Source organism: Oryctolagus cuniculus, chromosome 6, assembly GCF_051225735.1.
Source record: "Oryctolagus cuniculus isolate XC-2025 breed Fujian yellow rabbit chromosome 6, ASM5122573v1, whole genome shotgun sequence".
NCBI classification, from domain to species: Eukaryota; Metazoa; Chordata; class Mammalia; order Lagomorpha; family Leporidae; genus Oryctolagus; species Oryctolagus cuniculus.
The window spans coordinates 60,770,793-60,787,905 of NC_142872.1; the positions used below are offsets into that span (position 1 = coordinate 60,770,793).

The 17,113-nt window shown below is 53.2% G+C and overlaps 1 protein-coding gene and 1 long non-coding RNA gene across 5 annotated transcripts in view; both read left to right on the forward strand.

The window, feature by feature from the left end:
• The first annotated feature begins 473 nt into the window (after positions 1 to 473).
• The window catches only part of ERGIC1 (endoplasmic reticulum-golgi intermediate compartment 1), a 109,057-nt gene continuing 92,417 nt past the window's right edge, over positions 474 to 17,113 (forward strand). The window contains exon 1 of one of the 4 annotated variants that reach the window (XM_051843621.3): positions 474 to 626. In XM_051843621.3, coding sequence (XP_051699581.1) covers positions 607 to 626 — 20 coding nt within the window. In that variant the 5' untranslated portion in view covers positions 474 to 606. The remainder of the gene's footprint in view (positions 627 to 17,113) is intronic. The other 3 variants (XM_008255393.5, XM_089336213.1, XM_089336214.1) reach the window with 3 other exon arrangements.
• On the forward strand, positions 6,487 to 8,827 carry LOC149126154 (uncharacterized). Its single transcript, XR_016236461.1, has 2 exons — positions 6,487 to 6,622; positions 8,594 to 8,827. It is a non-coding gene; the product is annotated as an uncharacterized LOC149126154 (long non-coding RNA).

Here is a 17,113-nt window from a genome sequence, read left to right on the forward strand (position 1 = left end):
GGAGTCCCGGGGACCCCCTCCTCCCTCCAGGCGGTGTCCTCCTCTTCGTGCGGATGTGGGCAGGGGCGGGGGGCTCGGAGAAGCCCGTGGACTTTCCCAGAGAGGCACAGCAAGGGTGGGGCTGCCCGACCTCCCCCCCTTCCCCTAGCAGGAGCCGTGCGTGGCTCAAACCTGGATCATCCCCCGTAATGCTCTTAGCTCAGGGCAACCGCTTCGCCAAGGCATACCCCGGGGCCCTGAGAACCAGGGGCACGCGCCCGAGTCCACGCACAGAGAACGTGCAGGACAGCAAAGCTGCGGCTTAAAGGAACCTCCGCATGGCACCGGCGGGCACCGAGCCCCTCCGCTGGCCGGCCCGCGGGCCCTTTGACCACGCGGCGGAAGGGGCGGACGGGCGGTGCGGCGTCCAATAGGCTGCGCAGTCCAATAGGCTGCGCAGGCGTCACTTCCTGGAGAGGGCGGGGCGGGGCGGGGCGGCTCTCGCCGGCGGGCGGGCGGCCGGCGGGGGCGGGGCGGCGCGGAGGCGTCGGCGGCGGGCTGGGACCCACGCGGCGCCGCGGCCCGCCTGGCCTGCAGCGCTCCCGGCCCGGCGGCGGCGGCGGCACGATGCCCTTTGACTTCAGGAGGTGAGTGTGGCGTCTGCCCGCGCTCTGCACGCCGCTGACCCCTGAGCCCTGCACGCTGAAGTGGGCCCCCGCCCCATGCATGCCTCGAAGGCCCGCGGGGACCCCCCAGCGTGTCCCTGCTGCCCGCGGAGCCAGCCAGAGCCAGAGGGGCCCCCGCCTAGGCCTGCGTGTGGCGGGGGACAAACCCACCCCCTTTCTTCCGCCCAGCCCCCTCTCCAGTCTGCCCGGACACCTTGCATCCGCCTGGACCCCCGAACTGAGAAATAGGACGACTCCCTCCCCCAGCTGGGAGTAGCTCAGCATCTTTTCCTTCGTGTTGCTGAACCTCCTTTAGTGGACCCCAGCTGACAGGTGGGGCTGGGGCGCCTCCAGGGAGCCCCCAGGAATCCACAGGGGTCTGCAGTCCCTTCCGGCCTGGCAACAGCTGGAAGGTTTTAGGTTTCCACAGCCTGGGGCCCTTCCAGGCTGGGCAGATCGGAAGGCCTGTTCCCCTAGGCCTGCCTCTGTGCTCTAGGTGTGGGGGCACCACGGTAAGGGGAGGAGGCCCAGGAGCCTGAGGCCTGGAGCGGGTTTGGCCTTAGCTTTCTGCAGCCCCACAATGGGTCCTTTGTGGGGTCTGCCTGTGTGCTGGGCCTGACCTTGCTTTCTGGAAGTCTGCTCTGGGAGGGGTCTCCCCCAGGTGGTTACCTAGAGGTGTGAACCCCAGGGGATGCCCTGGCCTCACGCAGGCACACTGACAGTGTCTGGCTGGGAAAACGGCAGGGCTTTGGCCAGAGGAGGAGCTGGGTTAGAACCCTGGCCGAAGGTTCTACGAAGCAGCTAACTCTGGCTCTGCCGCCTCTATGGTCAGCTTGGTATATTCTAGAAGTTAGGTGCAAAGACGCTAGCTCCAGCCTCACTCATCTGCAAGTGTCTGAGCCATCTCCGTTTGACCACCTGCAAATTGGCGTGAAAATAAGGCCCCTGCCTGCAAGGACTGAGTGCATGAGACACCTTTAGCAGGGTTTGCATGGCTTAGAGCTCAGAGGTAGGGCAGTGGTGGATGGGGGCTTCTCTGGAGAGGTTTCTCTCTGTCCCTAAGACAGATCCCAATGCCTAAGCCGCCCTTGCCTCCTGCCTATGAGATGTAGATGAAGTCAGCATAAAGTGATAGAGTACCCAGAAGAGAAAGGTCACTGGCCTGCAGGGACCCCCATGGCATGAGAGCAAGTTGGGGTTCACGGCCTGGAGGGGACACGAGCCTTGGGTCTCTTGACTGGCTGACGTGGTTTTCCAACCTGTCCCGGGTACTGATAACATCTGGCAAATATTTGCCAACTTTCTGCACCTTCCAGGCAGCCGTGAGGCTGGCATCAGGGTCCCCGAGACAAATGTCTTCGGTTTCCACCAGGGAGAGCCCCTATGATGGAATCCAGGTGTAGTCTTAATCCCACCAGGTAACTTCTGGGCCGTGAGAGCTGGAATTGGCACGTTGACTCCAGGTTCCACAGAGCCTCTGCTTCATCTAGGCTGGCGATAAAGATTCCTGTCCCCTCCTCAGTCTGCATGCGATTCAGAAAGTGCTGGTGGTTTGGGGCTTGTATAAATCACTGCTTTTGGTCATTATCTCATTATCTATGCTTTTGGTTTGTATCTCACCCCATCTTTCAGGGATAAGTTGGGGCTTCAGGGCTGAGGGTCTTGCCCTAGACCTCATGGATACAAGATGGGAAGGGTAGGCCAGGGTCCCCGGTCAAGCATAGTCCCCTAGCCTTGTGCTGATAAGTTGAAGGTTTGGGGTACAGGTGAGCTGAAGCAAGGAAAACAGGTGGTGCCAACTGCAGCCTTTGGCCTTGGAGGGGCCTGGCTGTGGACAGCCCTGTAGAAGGCCTTGATGGAAGTGGGGAAAGGGGCCAGGCCTGAGCAGCTGGCTGCCCTGGGGGCCCCTGGCCCTGCTTCAGGTTCTGAGTGCCCAGATGCCATCAGGCCCCAGCTAGATGAGGTGTTTGAATAAATTCCTCAAGGGCGTGGACTCCTGGAAGAATGGAGAAAATGTATTCAGCATTCTGTGTTTGCACCTTGGAGGTTGTGCCATTAGTTCCTGAAAACCTGCAATCTGTTAATTACAAGGCTCCAGGGCTTGGTTCTAAGGCAGATCCCACCATCCCCAGGCGCCTCGCTCCTCTTCACTGTTCATTCATTCATTCATTCAGTGTGGGTGGAGTGTCCCCCACCATGCCCAACCCTCAGCCGCATGCCTGCCCCGTGTGGGGAGGCAGCCAGTGGGATCCCAGAGTCCACTTGCAGGCCACATCTAGTACTGGTCACACATGGTGGGGGCTGGCATTGCCAGCATTGCCTGGTCATCTGATGGAGGGAAGCTTCACCTTCACGTGGAATCAAAGGACAGGGGTACTCCATTGAATAGAGCCTGTTTGCCCTGGGCCACGCAGTGCATGAGCTGGGGTTTGAACTCAGAGCTGTGGGGTAAAGGGAGGGCTTGCAGGTCCCCCAAGTCGGTCAGGTCTTTGGGCAATGTTGGGGAGTGCAGTAGGGCAGGCTGTGGTGAGAGGTCCTGCCCCAGGTCCAGGCCAAGGAGCTAAGCAGGCCTCCTGCTTGTGCTGTTCCTCTTAAGACAAGGTCAGGCAGGGCCAAGCTGCCCTCTGCCCGTTCCTATGATAACGCCTTGTTTTCCTACTTCTGTAGGAACGTGCACAGCTTGTGTAGCGCTGGTGTGCTTACCTGTCTGTGAAATGGAAATGGTTATCGTAGTCACTGAAGCAGGATTGCTGCGGATGTGTGTGTACAGCGTTCAGACAGCAGGTGCCCATTTTGGCCACTGTGTTCATTATTTGTATCATTTCTCTTAAGCACAAGTAATCTAACACTCTGTATAATTCCCTTGCTTATTATGCTTGTTCTCTGTCTGCCTCCCATTAGTACCTGAGCTCCCGAGGGCAAGAATTTTTACCTGGTGAATTCCAGGTTATAGTGCTAGCACCGTGATGGGTGCTTGAGCCAGACTCATCCCTCAGAAATGCCTCTTGAGGTTTGTCCAGGGAAGCCGGAGGCATAGCAAATGGATACACCAGTTCTTCCTGTCCTGGGCAGGTTGTCAGCCCTGAGTTCTCCCTCCTCTGACCTTGGATTTACTTTTTCTAAGTTGTTTGGTAGCTAGGAGGAGGTGGCAGAATTCAGAGGAAGGATCCTGGCCTTAAATGATAAACCATGTTTGCATTGCTCCTGTTACATGGTTTTATTATTAGCTGGACCTGTGCACTTGTGCGACTGGCCTCATGACCTAGATCCGTGGGCGTTGTACCCAGTTCCGGCTGGCCTGGGGCCAAGAGCACCTGCCACGTGTGTTCTGGAGGCCAGCCTAGGAGGGGGAAGGGCATGGGTAACAGCACTGGGCAGTTCCTGCATCCCAAGCCCAGTGGAGCCTGAGCTCTTTTTGGCTCAAGTTGAAACCACAAGCCCAGGGCTGCCCCTGGCCTGCCGTTGTCCAGCTGTGCCCTACCACAGCCTCAGTTTCTTCATGTGAAGCAAGGGATGGTAACCCTCAGTCTCTGACCTGGTAGGGCAGCTGGCGGGCAGGGGAGATGTCCTGGTGGTGGAGGACCAGATACATAACCTGCAGAGCTTACTGAAGAGCTGTTAGGAAAAAGCAGCAGCGGAGCATGAAGCCAAGGGTGAACTGTGCTGAGCAGGTGACCCTGTAGGACTGCAGGGGGTGTTTGGTCATGACCGTGGGCCTGCTGCAGTGCCTTTGGGACGGCCCCCATCACCCCTCACTCTGACCTTCCAGGTAGTCTCTCCCCCTCCAGGAGACCCCAGATCTCCTCAAGACCCCCCAGGCGAGCTTTCCAAAGCATATATGATTTTTCTCATCTCCTGGTTTCGGCCTCCCAGTGGGTGTCCTTGCTCTGGGCTTCCTAGTGCATGTGTCTTTGCCTGCTAGGGCCCCTGCAGAGCCCTGTCGCCCCTCAGTCCCTGCACCCTGCTAAGCCTCAGCCACTGTAGGGAGCTCCACACACACAGTGAGCCCTCAGCAGAGAGCAACCAACCTGAATGCCTGTGTTCCTACTCTGCCTCTCTGCAGAGAAATCCAGGAAGCCAGCAAGACCCACTGTGCAACACGGTTAAGAAAATATAAATAGACCTGACAGGGCAAAAAGGAAATACTAAATTAGGCCACAGAGAAAATTATGTGGAAAGAGCCAGTGTTTTATGTTTGTTGAGCATTTATTAGTACCAGGCGTGATTGTAAGAATCTTACGTGTATGAGTGTTCTTCAAAAAGTGTGGGAAAACGGGGCAGGTGTTGGACATAGCAGTCAAGACCCTGTGGGACCCCTGGGTTTGAGTACTGGCTCAGCTTCTGATTCCAGCCTCCTGCCAGTGTGCAGGTGAATACCTCAAATACTTGGGTCCCTGCCACTTGGAGACCTGGATTGAGTTCCTAGGTTTGGCCTGGACCAGCTTTGTCTATTGGCAAGCAGTTAGGGAGAGAACTGATAGATGGGAACTTTCTCTCTCTCTTTCTGTCTGCCTTTCCAAATAAATAAATTTGTATTTCAAAATTTTAGAAGCTTGTAGAAAGATGTAATTAAAAGATAAATTCATTCTGGTGCAAAGAAATTTGACATCCATGTGGCATATTTTCATGCTTTATATGTTCCATGAACTTCTTGAAGACCCCTGCACATGAACTTATTTGATCCCATCGACGGCCCTGCAAGGGAGGTGCTCTTGTCCCACTTTATGATGAGGCCATCGAGGTGCTGCAGAGCTGGGAAGCCAGGCTGTGAGCAGGACGAGGGGGCTGGAAGGCTGCCTCGTGGCTCCGAAGCTTCCCCGTGCCCTATGGGCTCGTCTCTGGAGCTTTCCCTTTTCCTATTCACTAAATAAAGCTCTTCTAATTGGATTCATTGGCTTTCTTTTTGCTAATCCTTCCCTCAGCAGCATTCATTAAAGAAGCTTGGAGCCATCAACAGTTTTTTTTTTTTTTTTTTTTTTTTTTTCTCACTAGCCTCATGTCTTACTAGACTCCTGATTCTGGAATTTTCTTTCCCTGAATAGCCCCACACTTACGCTAGCAGGGGTGGGAGGCTTTTTCTGCTAAGGGCCGTTTGGATATTTATAACAGGCCATACAACACGATCAGCTTAAAACATTAGCCTGCTATAGATTCTTCGACTTTCATGTCCCTCCTGCGGTTGCCTTTGCAAGGCCAGATGGAGTGATTTCGTGGGCCTGACGTAGCCCAAGGGCCCACGTTCCCCACCGATGCTCTAGAGGGCCCAGCATCTCCACACTGGCTGCTGGGTGCTCCTAGGCTTCGAGCTTATGTGTGCTTCTTGGCTCAACATGGAACGCCGTGGAAAATCACTTCCTAGGGCGGCGTGGATCCCTGACTGAAATTGAAGCGGCTCTTGGATCGGGGCTTTTGCTGGCCACGGATGGTTCCGTTGCACCCCCTTCCCAGTGTGTAGATCCTTTCCTGTTTCATGTTGGCCTCACTGCGGGGCGTTTTCCATCAGATGAGAGAAGCAGGGGGTGAGGAAGGCATTTGCAGTGAGGCTCACCCTGACTGTACCTGGGGATCCCTGGAGGAGTTTTAAAATCCCCAGGCTGCACCCAGGCCCCAGTAGTCAGGATGGGAGGGTGGGGCCCAGGCATCCGTGTTTTTGAGAGCTTCTTCCACCCCCTCCCCCATGTGATTGCAGTGCATAAGCAGGACTGAGAAGGATCGAGAGGGCCTACCCAGGCCAAGCAGGGCTGGTCTCATCAGGGACACCTTGGAGGGAGAGGCTGGGGGTGGAGTTGTGGTCTCACCCATCCTTCCTGCCTGGCCTCCTGCAAGTCTGTTTCTCCACCAGGAAAGTGGCTGATAAGGACCTTCCTTACCGTTCTATTAAGTCTCCCTGATCTGCAAAGAGGGGTCTCCTCCGCTGGCATCTGAGCAGGACGCAGGAGCTTGTGGGAGATGCACTGGCCCACCCGGAGTCTGAATGTGTACGTGAACCCGAGCCCCAGCTGACTCACACCCGTCACACCCATGTGAAAATTTATGAAGCCCTGCTCTGTGTGACTGACCCACCTTGGCATCTCCCAGTCCGACACCAGCTGCCTTACCAAAGGCTCTGAGAAGTCCTGCAGAGAAGCAACCAGCGTCACTCGGCTCAGCTCAGTTTTTGCCAGATAGGTAGCTTAGGGTGCTGTTTTTAGAGTGCCTGCTACTATTCCTCAGGACACAGTCTGAGGGGAAAAAAAGCCCTAATTGATCCTTTAAGGAAGTGGCAATTAGCCTAATTGTCTGTTGTCAACTTTAACATTTAGGTCTATTAACCTAATTACGTTGCTTGTACCAGCGAGAAAAGTACAAGGCAGAAAAAACAAAACCAAACCAACCCAGCACTGCTGTGTATTTGTTTTAAAAACTCTTGACCCGTGGACAAGGCAGGAGGAACTTGGCAATTCCCCAAGCTCCCGAGAGCCAGGGGAGACGTAGGGTGCCTTAGAAGCATCTCGTCCTCTGAGTGAGCATTAGCATTCCTGGTTTACATCCAAGGAGGTGGCCCCTCAGAAGCGCTGGGCCCCATGGCTGGTGCGCAGAGACCCCTGGGAGCCCAGCGCGTCTAGCAGTAGAATCTCCCTGCCCTTGAACACCGGCCTGCCCCCAGCACCTGCTGGGCAGCTCCGCTGGCGGGAAGCAAAATCCGCTTGCAGTCAGCTAACTGTTCTGTGTATCCAGAATCCGGAAACCCTGTTGGGGAGGCAAGGCTTGGCTGTCATTAAACTCGGGTATCGTCGCTGGCCCTGTGTGTGCTGTGTAGGGGCTGGTGTTGCAGTGACCTCTCCACATCGTTCATTTTTTTCTTCTTCCCTGTGAATCTCTATGGAGGAGTGGACATAATACTAATGTGCTGATCACCTTAGTCCTGCATACCTGTTCCTAAGCTTGTAGTGTGTTGGACACAGTACTAGGAACCTCACTGGACCTGCAGGATAGATATGATGATTAGTGCTAGATTTCTGTTATTTTTGTAAAATTGACATGTGTGTGTAGTGTATGAACTTGAAGTCAGGTTTATCATCTCATCACCACTGTAATACAGACTCAGAATAGGTTTCCTGAAAGCTCTCCTGTGGGGCCGGCGCCTGTGACGTAGCCAGTAAAGCTGCTACCTACAACGCTCGCATCCCATATGGTTGCTGGTTGGAGTCCCAGGTGCTCTACTTTTTTTTTTTTTTAAAGAGTTATTTATTTGAAAGAGTTACAGAGAGGCAGAGACAGAGAGAGAGGTCTTCCTTCCATCCTCTGGTTTACTCCCCAGATGACCACAAAAGTCAGAGCTGCGCCGATCTGCAGGCAGGAGCCAGAAGCTTCTTCTGGGTTTCCCAAATGGGTGCAGGGGCCCAAGGACTTGGACCATCTTCTGCTGCTTTCCCAGGCCATAGCAGAGAGTTGGATCAGAAGTGGAGCAGCCTGCACTCGAACTGGTGCCCATGTGGGATGCCGACACTGCAGGTGGTGGCTTTACCAGCCGTGCCACAGCACCAGCCCCCAGCTGCTCCACTTTCAATTCAGCTCCCTGCTGATGGCCTGGGAAAGCAGTGGCAGATGGCTCAAGTGCTTGGGCCCCTGCAACCCAAGTAGCAGACCTGGAGGAAGCCACTGGTATTGGCCGGACCCAGCCCTGGTGTTTGCAGCCATCTGGGGTGTGAACCAGCAGGTGGAGGACCTCTGTAATTCTTTCAAATAAATAAATGTTTAAAAAAAAAAAAACTCATAGTCACACAATTCCATTGTTTTTAATGTGGTGAGAACATTTCACGTGAGTTAGCAAACTTTAAAAAATACTTTCTTTTAAAGACTTATTTATGGAGCTGGCGCTGTGGCGTAGCAGGTAAAGCCTCCACCTGCAGTACCAGCATCCTATATGGGCACTGGTTCGAGTCTCGGCTGTTCCACTTTCAATCTAGCTCTCTGCTATTGCCTGGGAAAGCAGTAGAAGATGGCCCAAGTCCTTGGGTCCCTGCACCCACATGGGAAACCTGGAAGAAACTCCTGGCTCCTGACTTTCGATTGGCACAGCTCCAGCCATTGCAGCCCACTGGGGAGTGAACCAGCAGATGGAAGACCTCTCTCTCTCTCTGCCTCTCCTTCTCTCTGTGTGTAACTTTCAAGTAAATAAATAAATAAATCTTAAAAAAAAAGACATTAATTATTTGAAAGGCAGAGGACATACACAAAGAAAAGGAGGGAGAGAGAGATCTTCCATCTGCTTGTTCATTCCCCAAATGGCCAGAGCCCCATCCAGACCTCCCACAAGAGTGGCAGGGGCCAACCACCTGGGCCATCTTCCACCACCTTCCTAGGCATAATGGCAGGGAACTGGATCAGAAGCTGTGCAGCCAGGGCTTGGATACGGTTATGCTGGAGTCACAACCAACTCCTTAGAAACTTGAAGTGCACCTTGTACAGTGTTGTAGGCACCTGTTGTCCAGCAGGTGTCTGAGTGAATTCCTCTTGCATGATGAACCTAACACCATAGAGCAGGAGCTCTCCATCCCCTTTCCCCAGCCCTGGCAGCCAGCCTGTGCTCTCTGCTTCCATGAGCTCTATCGTGCCGTATTTGCCCTTCTGTGACAAATTTCACATAGCACGATGTGAACCTCCAGGTTCATCCAGTTGTCACCAACGAAGGTATTTTTTTTTTTTTAAGGCTGAATGATGCTCCCGTGTGTGTGTGTGTGTATCTCACAGTCTCTTTACTCAGGTTTTGATTGGCATTGAGGCTGTTTCCGTATCTTGGCTATTGTGAATAATGTTGCAGTAAACACGGGAGTGCAAGCATCTCTTTGACGTCCTGTTTTCATTTCCTTTGTGCAGATACTCAGAAATGGGACTACTGTGTCTTGTGGTGGTTTTGTTTGTAGGTTTTTGAGGAACTGCACACCATTTTCCATAGTGACCGAATCAACAGTGCATAGAGCTGCGTCTCCACTTCCTTGCCAATGTTTGTTGTCTTTTGATCATCTAACAACAGTCTTCTTACAGGTGTGGGGCAGTGGCTCACTGATTTTGATCTGTATTATCCTGATTGTTAGTGATGTTAAGGATCCTTGGCCATTTATATATCTTGAGAAATGCCTGTTCAGGTTCTTTGCACATTAAAGCAAGTGATTTATTTTTATTTTATTTGTAAGGCAGAAATGCAGATACAGAGATCTTCCATCTACTGGTTCACTCCCCAAATGCCTGCAACAACCAGGGCTGGGTCAGGCCAAAGCCAGGAGCCCAGAACTTCATCTGGATCTCCCACAGGGACCAAGCACTTGGGCCATCACTTGCTTCCATCCAGGGTGCACATTAGCAGGAAGCTGGAATCGGAACCACAGTAGCTGGAACTTAAACTGGCACTCCGCTATGGGGCATCACAAGTAGTGGCTTCACTGCTGTCAAACCCCTGTGCCTCCTCACTGTGCACACTTTACTTGAGTTATTTGGGTTTCTTTTCTTGCTATTGAGGGAGTTCCTTACATATTTTGGATGTTAACACCTGGTCAGATACATGGGCTGCACATTTTCTCTTCCATTCTATAGATTACCTTTTCACTCTGCTAATTGTTTGCTTCGTTAATTCAGTTTTAAATTTGGAAGCCCAGGCACGCAACCTGCTCATGGCACTGTCCTGCCTCCCTGACTGCTTGTCCTTGTCCATTTCATGATTCCGTGCTACATCTTCCTCCTGCATTCATGCCAGGAGCACCAATGTATAGCATTGAACCAGAATATTCTCTGAGAACTTTGGGCTCCCTGGTGTTACTGTTTTGGTGTTTTGCTGCGTCCGTTCCTGGTGTGCACACAGCGTCTTACAGTTTTCGGGGCAAAGTTCCGCATGGTAGTCTGACCTTGTCACTCTCGGAGTGTCCTTCTCCAGCACCATCTCTCCGAGGACTGGCTCTGAGCTCCCTGGGGGAGCACCATCAAGCATCCTTGGGGTGGACCTTCCTGTAAGGCTTACTGCACAGCCCTCTGGATTTGCACCCTGTCCTCACTGTTCACTAGCTGTGGGACCCTGGGCAAGACGCTTTACCGCTACCAGCTTCAGTTTTCCTCATCTGCAAGTGGGGGTGCTCACTCTCCCATATCAGGGTGCATTGAGCTCTTGTGGAGTAAAAGATGAGTGTGCCGGAAAATGGGAGCCTGTTTCCTTCCTCCTGGCCTTGCCCGGCAACACGGTCCTTGCATGCCTCGCTGGGCCCTGGTGGACCTCAGCAGGAGGCCGGTGGGTGTGGTAAAACCAGGAGCCCTTGGGTTTCAGGGCCAGAGAGGCACTCAGGTGAGCAGTTAGACCTGGAGTGTGGAGGTAGTCACCAGATACCAGTGCATTCATCTGTGGCGAGAGAGAATGCAGTCCAGTTGTCACACCCCCAGGTGCCCTGTGCTGGGGACCTCCGTGAGCAGTTTGGCCAGGTGCAGGCTGTAGCCAGCTGGAGAGTGATGCTTTATTGGGAAGTGCAACTTTGTCACTTGTTGCCCTGCAGGCACTCTCATTTTTTAAGAGGTGGTGAAAGCCTCCTAAATGGTATGGAAATGGCTGGCGGCTGACTCCAGTTTTATTTTGGTTACACATGGTGTTGAACCACACCCCCACTCTGAGGGCTGCTGGCGGCCTGTGGCTGGTGGTGTGCAGCCTCTGTGTCACCACTACCAGTGGGCCACAAACACTCACCAGGTGGACAGGACTCCAAGCAGAGGCCCTGGAGCCTTGGAAAGTGGCCCCTAGTGGGCATGGAGTTGGGGCTGGTGAGACCCAGAGGTTGACCAGTGCAGGCAGGAGCGGCCTCGGGCAGGGCCTTATCTCATGCTGGCTGGCTTGGCCCAAGGGGCCAGACTACTCAAGTGCCAGGCTCATGGCTTTTCTTGGATTTCCTCAGTTCATCATCAGGTAGGAGCCATTTAGTATTCCCCTTTGAAGAATGCTGGGGTGCATGGAGGGGACAGGGCTTGGCCCAAGTCCCACAGACAGCAGGTGACGAAGCTAAGACTTGAGTGCGTCTCTGTGGTGCCGGTGCTGGCTTTCTTAACCCACAGTTTCGTGCTGGGAGGGGAGTGTTATCACCTTACTTTTGTTGTGGCCACTCCGGGTTACCCCCAAAGTCAGCCGTCATCTGCTTAGCTGTGTTTATTGTTGGTTGCCATGGAAACCTTGGGCGGGCCTCTGGGTCCTGGAGAAGAGGCTGGGCCTGGTGACTGTTTCTTGTCACTGTGAGCATCTGTGGCAGGAAATGCTTAGCCGCTGCCGGGGTGATGTTGTGGGGCACCAGGGAGACGGGTGCAGCACTTCTGTAATGGGCAGGAGGGGTGGCCATACTGCCCGAGAGGGCTCTGGCCAGTCCCCTGGGCCCCTTCAGCAGGCCAGGAGCAGAGAGGTGGTGGAGTCTTTTGTTGGCTGAACAGGCCTGCGTGTACTGTTGTTCTAGAAGCCGGGGATACAGCCCTGAGCCAGGCAAGCCCTGCCCCCCCCCCCAACCTCTCAGGACTTAGACCTTGGTCCTGGTAGTTTGCTTCTTGGTTTTTAGAAAATAAGTGAACTTTGACTTTGAAGCAGCGTTGGCTTTATGGCGCAGTCAGAAAGGCAATCCTGAGAGTTCCTGTTTGCCGTCCTGAGGCCCTCATCTCCCTGGGGCCTTTGCTGCCCTTGGCGTGGGACTGCTGAGAAAACTCCATGCTTGCTTAGAATCACACTGCTTCTTACCGCTGGCCTCCACCCAGGAAGCCCCGTGCGCCCAGCGGTCACATCTCCCCAGTCCAGCTGTTGGAAACCATTCTCAGGCCTGCTTGTTTGGCATGGTCTCGGCCGTCCCTAGGAGGGCGTCCCCCAGTCTGGACCCCTCTGATGATTCCCCACGAGTGGCCTGGGCGGGGGGTTTGGGGAAGCGTGTGCTGCCAGGACGCCCTCGTGGACTCGCTGGTGATACTGATGTGGCGCACTTGGGTACGGCTGTGGACGGCGCCTCACTTGCACCTGCGGTCTTTGTCTCCCCTGCTCACGGTGAACTGGCCCCGCCAGAGGGAGGACCAGCACCGCAGCCCCTTGTGCATCCCCATGTGACCTAACAATGCCTCCTTCTACCCGCTTGGGCTGGACCCACGACAGTGGGCACCTGAGAATCCTTCAGAGCCTTTCAGTGGGTGGGAGAGGGAGCTCCTAAGGGGCTGGGCTGCTATTGTGTGGTTTATAGGAGGCCCTATCATGGCTCAGAGGGGAAGGAGGCAGAGCTGACCCACAGCCAATGCATCCCCTTACTCCAATGCAACCCCCCTACTCCACAGTCTTCCCTTTACGTCCTGTGCTCTTTGTGGACAACAGTACAGAGGGCTGTGGGAACCATGACATAAGAAAGACTGGGAAAGGGTGAGGGGTGTCTCTCCCGGTTTAAGAAGTGTTTGTAGGGGGAGGCTGATGATGGGACTTGTCCCAGAGATTTTTTTTTTTTTAAGATTTTATTTATTTATTTATTTGAAAAGCAGATTTGGAGAAAGAGAGAGGAGAGAGAGTTGCAGACAGATCTTCCAGCTTCTCATTCACTCCTCAAATGGCCGCAATGGCTGGAGCTGGGCCAATCTGAAACTAGGAGCCAGGGGCTTCTTCTGGGTCTCCCAGATGGGTGCAGGGGCCCAAGCACTTGGGCCGTCTTCTACTGCTTTCCCAGGTGCATTAACAAGAAGCTGAATTGGAAGTGGAGGAGCCAAGACTTGAACCAGTGTTCTTACAGGATGCTGCATCGTAAGCAGCAGCTTCAGCCGGTCCGCCGCAGGGTGGCCCCTCATCTGTTTTTTATGGTCTTCAGTGTCCAGGTCTTCCCCCTTCTTGCTTAAATGCACTCTTATTTATTTCCTTTGTTGATGCTATCATAAATAAGATCGCGTCCTTGGTTTCTTTTCCACCTCAGTCGTTACTTGTGTATAGCAATGCTGTAGATGTTGGCTGTTTTCTTTCCTACGACTGTACTGAATTCATTTATTAGCTCTCACAGGTTTTTGATGATGTTGTCATGAGAAGAGCAAGAACTTCACTTCTTCCCTTCTGATTTGGATGCCGTTTATTGCTTCTTGTCTCACTGCTCTTGGTCGTGCTTCCGGGACTATGTTGAGTGGAAGTGGGGAGAGTGGGCCTCCCCGCCCCTGGTGCTGGCTCCTGGTGGAGAAGCATTCGTTTTTCTGCAGTGGCTGTGCTGTTCACTGCGGGTTTTTCATAAATGACCGTCATAACCTTGGGGAGCCTCCCAACTGCACTGCTAAACCAGGAGGTTTTCATCAGAAAGGGTGTTGAGCTCTGGCTGATGCTTTTTCTGCGTCAACAGATAGGATCTTGTGGTTCCTGTCAGTCAGCCCGTTAGTGTGATTGCCACGTTGATTTGCCTACGCAAGACCAGCGTGCCAGCGACAGGTCTGCTTTGATCAGATGTGTAGGCCCTCGGTGCTTTGCTGAGATGCCCACCTGGTCTGTCAGGGGTACTGTCTTCAGGTTCTCTGCATTAAACTTCGGTAGCATGCTGGCTGCTAAAAGATGTGTCATCTTTTTGCAGTGTTGCTGATTTGCTGATAATTTTTGCTATGTTTCATGTAATTAAGGATTTTCCCATCAGATTCATCAGAAACATTGGCCTGCAGTTTTCTTTCGTGGCAGTGTCTTCGTCTGGCTTGAGCATCGAAGTGATGCTGGCCTTGTGAAGTGCGTTAGGAAGTGTTCCCTCCGACTCTGGTTTTGCAAGTTTCACAAGTATTGATGTTAATTCTGTTCTGAAAGTTGGTAGAGGGGCTGGCGCTGTGGCGCAGTGTGTTAAAGCCCCAGCCTGCAACACCGGCATCCCATATGGGCGCCAGTTCGAGTCTCAGCTGCCCTTCTTCTGATCCAGCTCTCTGCTGTGGCCTGGAAAAGCAGTAGAAGATGGCCCAAGTCCTTGGGCCCCTGCACCCTCATGGGAGACCTGAAAGAAGCTCCTGGCTCCTGGCTTCAGATTGGCTCAGCTCTGGCCGTTGCGGTCATTTGGGGAGTGAACCAGCGGATAAAAGACCTCTCTCTCTGACTCTGCCTCTCTCTGTAACTCTGTCTTTCAAATGAATAAAAAGTAATTAAAAAAAATAGTTGGTAGAATTCAACCATGAAGCCTTTTGGTTCTGGGCCTTTGTTTGTTGGGAAGTTTCTTGGTTGTTATTTTTGTTTTTTACTTTTTATTTATTTGAGAGTCAGAGAGATGGGGTGAGGGGTGGCGGGGAGAGAGAGAGAGCGAGAGCGCATGTGCTCCCATCTGCTGGTTCACTCCCCAGATGCCTGCAACAGCTAGGAGGCTGAAGCTGAGAGCTGGGAACTCAATCCAGATCTCCCACATGAATGGCAAAACCCTAACTACTTGAGCTCTCATTGCTGCCTCTCAGGATCCACATTAGCACTTGCGCTGTGTCCTGCAGGACCGAGCCCCCAGGATGGCAGTCCCTGGTGGGGGGATGCCCAGAAGAGGGTGCATGGCATTGTGGTGGAGCATGGGCTCTGTTCATCTGGTGGTGCTGGGTTCAAGTCTCAGCTGCACTGCTTCCTCCACGTGTGACCTTGGGTAGTGTGCTCCCTCGCCTCCTCCTGACCTCGGCTGCCCCACTGGAAGATAAGCCCATAATCGGTGATGCCCCGCTCTGGGGACTGTCGTGAAGATAAATGAGTTTGTCTCTGTAAGGCCCTTAGGACGGTGCCCGGCATCTCTGAGGTGCTCAGTCCCTGTTCATTTCAGAGACAGAGCCCAGGGTCTGGGCTGTCATTGCAGATCTGCACACGGGCAGGAAATGGGACCAGAGACGGGGCTGTGTACTCACCTTGCTTGGCCGATTCCTCTAAGCAGCCCGAGTGTCTCAGTGTTGCAGTGCAGCATGAGAGTCTTTGGTGCCCGCGTCAGTCCCAGCACAGAGTCGGATGCTATGCTCCAGCTGGGTGCACAGAGGCCCCAGGTGCTCTGGGCATAGCTCTGCCCTCTTCAGAGGTGGGGCATCCTCTCCATGGCCTGGCCGTGGGGGACGAGAGGAAGGGAGGACGTGGCAGGTCGGGAGGTGGTGCTATCATTTTGGGTGATAACATTTTCTTACTCAGAGCTCAGAGATGCGGCCACCCCCAGCTCCAGCAGAGGTCAGGACGTTCGGTGTAGCCTCTGTGCCCAAGAAGGGAGAATGGGCTTGGGGAGCCCTTAGTCGTCCCCGTCATGGGACCTGGAGTCAGGACTTTCTCACCTCCCACCATCCTCCTACCATCTTCAGAAGGTCTTGCATATTCCTAAACATGACTTAATTACTTGACACTTTTTCTTTTAACTTAGTGTTTAAACTGTAGCTCTAAGGTCTTTGGAAATGGGAAACTGTCACCTGCCATAAATGAGTACAAATGTTTGCAGTTTTTTTTTTTTTTTTTTTAAGATTTATTTATTTGAAAGGCAGAGTTATAGAGAGGCAGAGGCAGAGGCAGAGGCAGAGAGAGAGAGAGAGAGAGAAAGTCTTCCATCCACTCGTTCATTCCCCAAATAGACGCAGTGGCCAGAGCTGGGCTGATCAGAAGCCAAGAGCCACGAGCTTCTTCCCATGTCTCCCATGCTGCTGCTGGGACTCAAGGACTTAGGCCATCTTCTGCTTTCGCAGGCTATTGCAGAGAGCTGGATTGGAGGTAGAGCAGTCGGGACTTGAACCGGCGGCTTTATCCACTATGCCACAGCACTGGCCCCTTTAGTGTTGTTGAGTTCTCCAGTCTGTTAGGAGAGGTGGTAGTTCTGCCTGATCTGCCTTCTCCCCAGGGGGTGTGTGCCAAGACCCTCAGTGGATACCCAGGACTTCAGAGCAAAATCTTAAGTGTATGTTGTTCTTAGTATACATACATACCGGTGGTAAAGTGTGATTTATAAATTAGGCAGGGCAAGAGATGAACAATAATAAAAATAGGACAATGATAAGGACAGACTGTAATAACTGTGTTTTCAAATATAAGTGTGACTTGGACATGAGCCCTGTGCTACCTCAGCAGGTGATCAGCTCACCGAGACGGCTGCTAAGTGAGTAACGAGTGAGTAGCACATCCAGCGTGGGCACGCCGGGCCGAGGGGTGCTTCACGTCCCTGTGGGATGGAGCAGGGCGATACGAGATGTCATCCCGCTGTTCAGAAGGGCATGCTCTTTAAAACGTAGGCATTGTTTATTTCTGGAATTTTCTATGTACTATTCTCAGGCTATGGTTGGCCTTGGAGACAAACGGTGGAATACTAAACCGTGTGCAGGGGAGGACCACTGCTGAGCAGGTGCTTCATGGATGAGATGTGGAGGGCAGATTAGTACCACCCCGAGACATTCCCATTGCGTTTTCTCAGAATATTGCAGGGCAGGGAATAACCTTGCCATGAGCCCTCATCACGTGATCAGATGATTAAATGATAGTGATTACATGATTTATGAAACGATGAGTT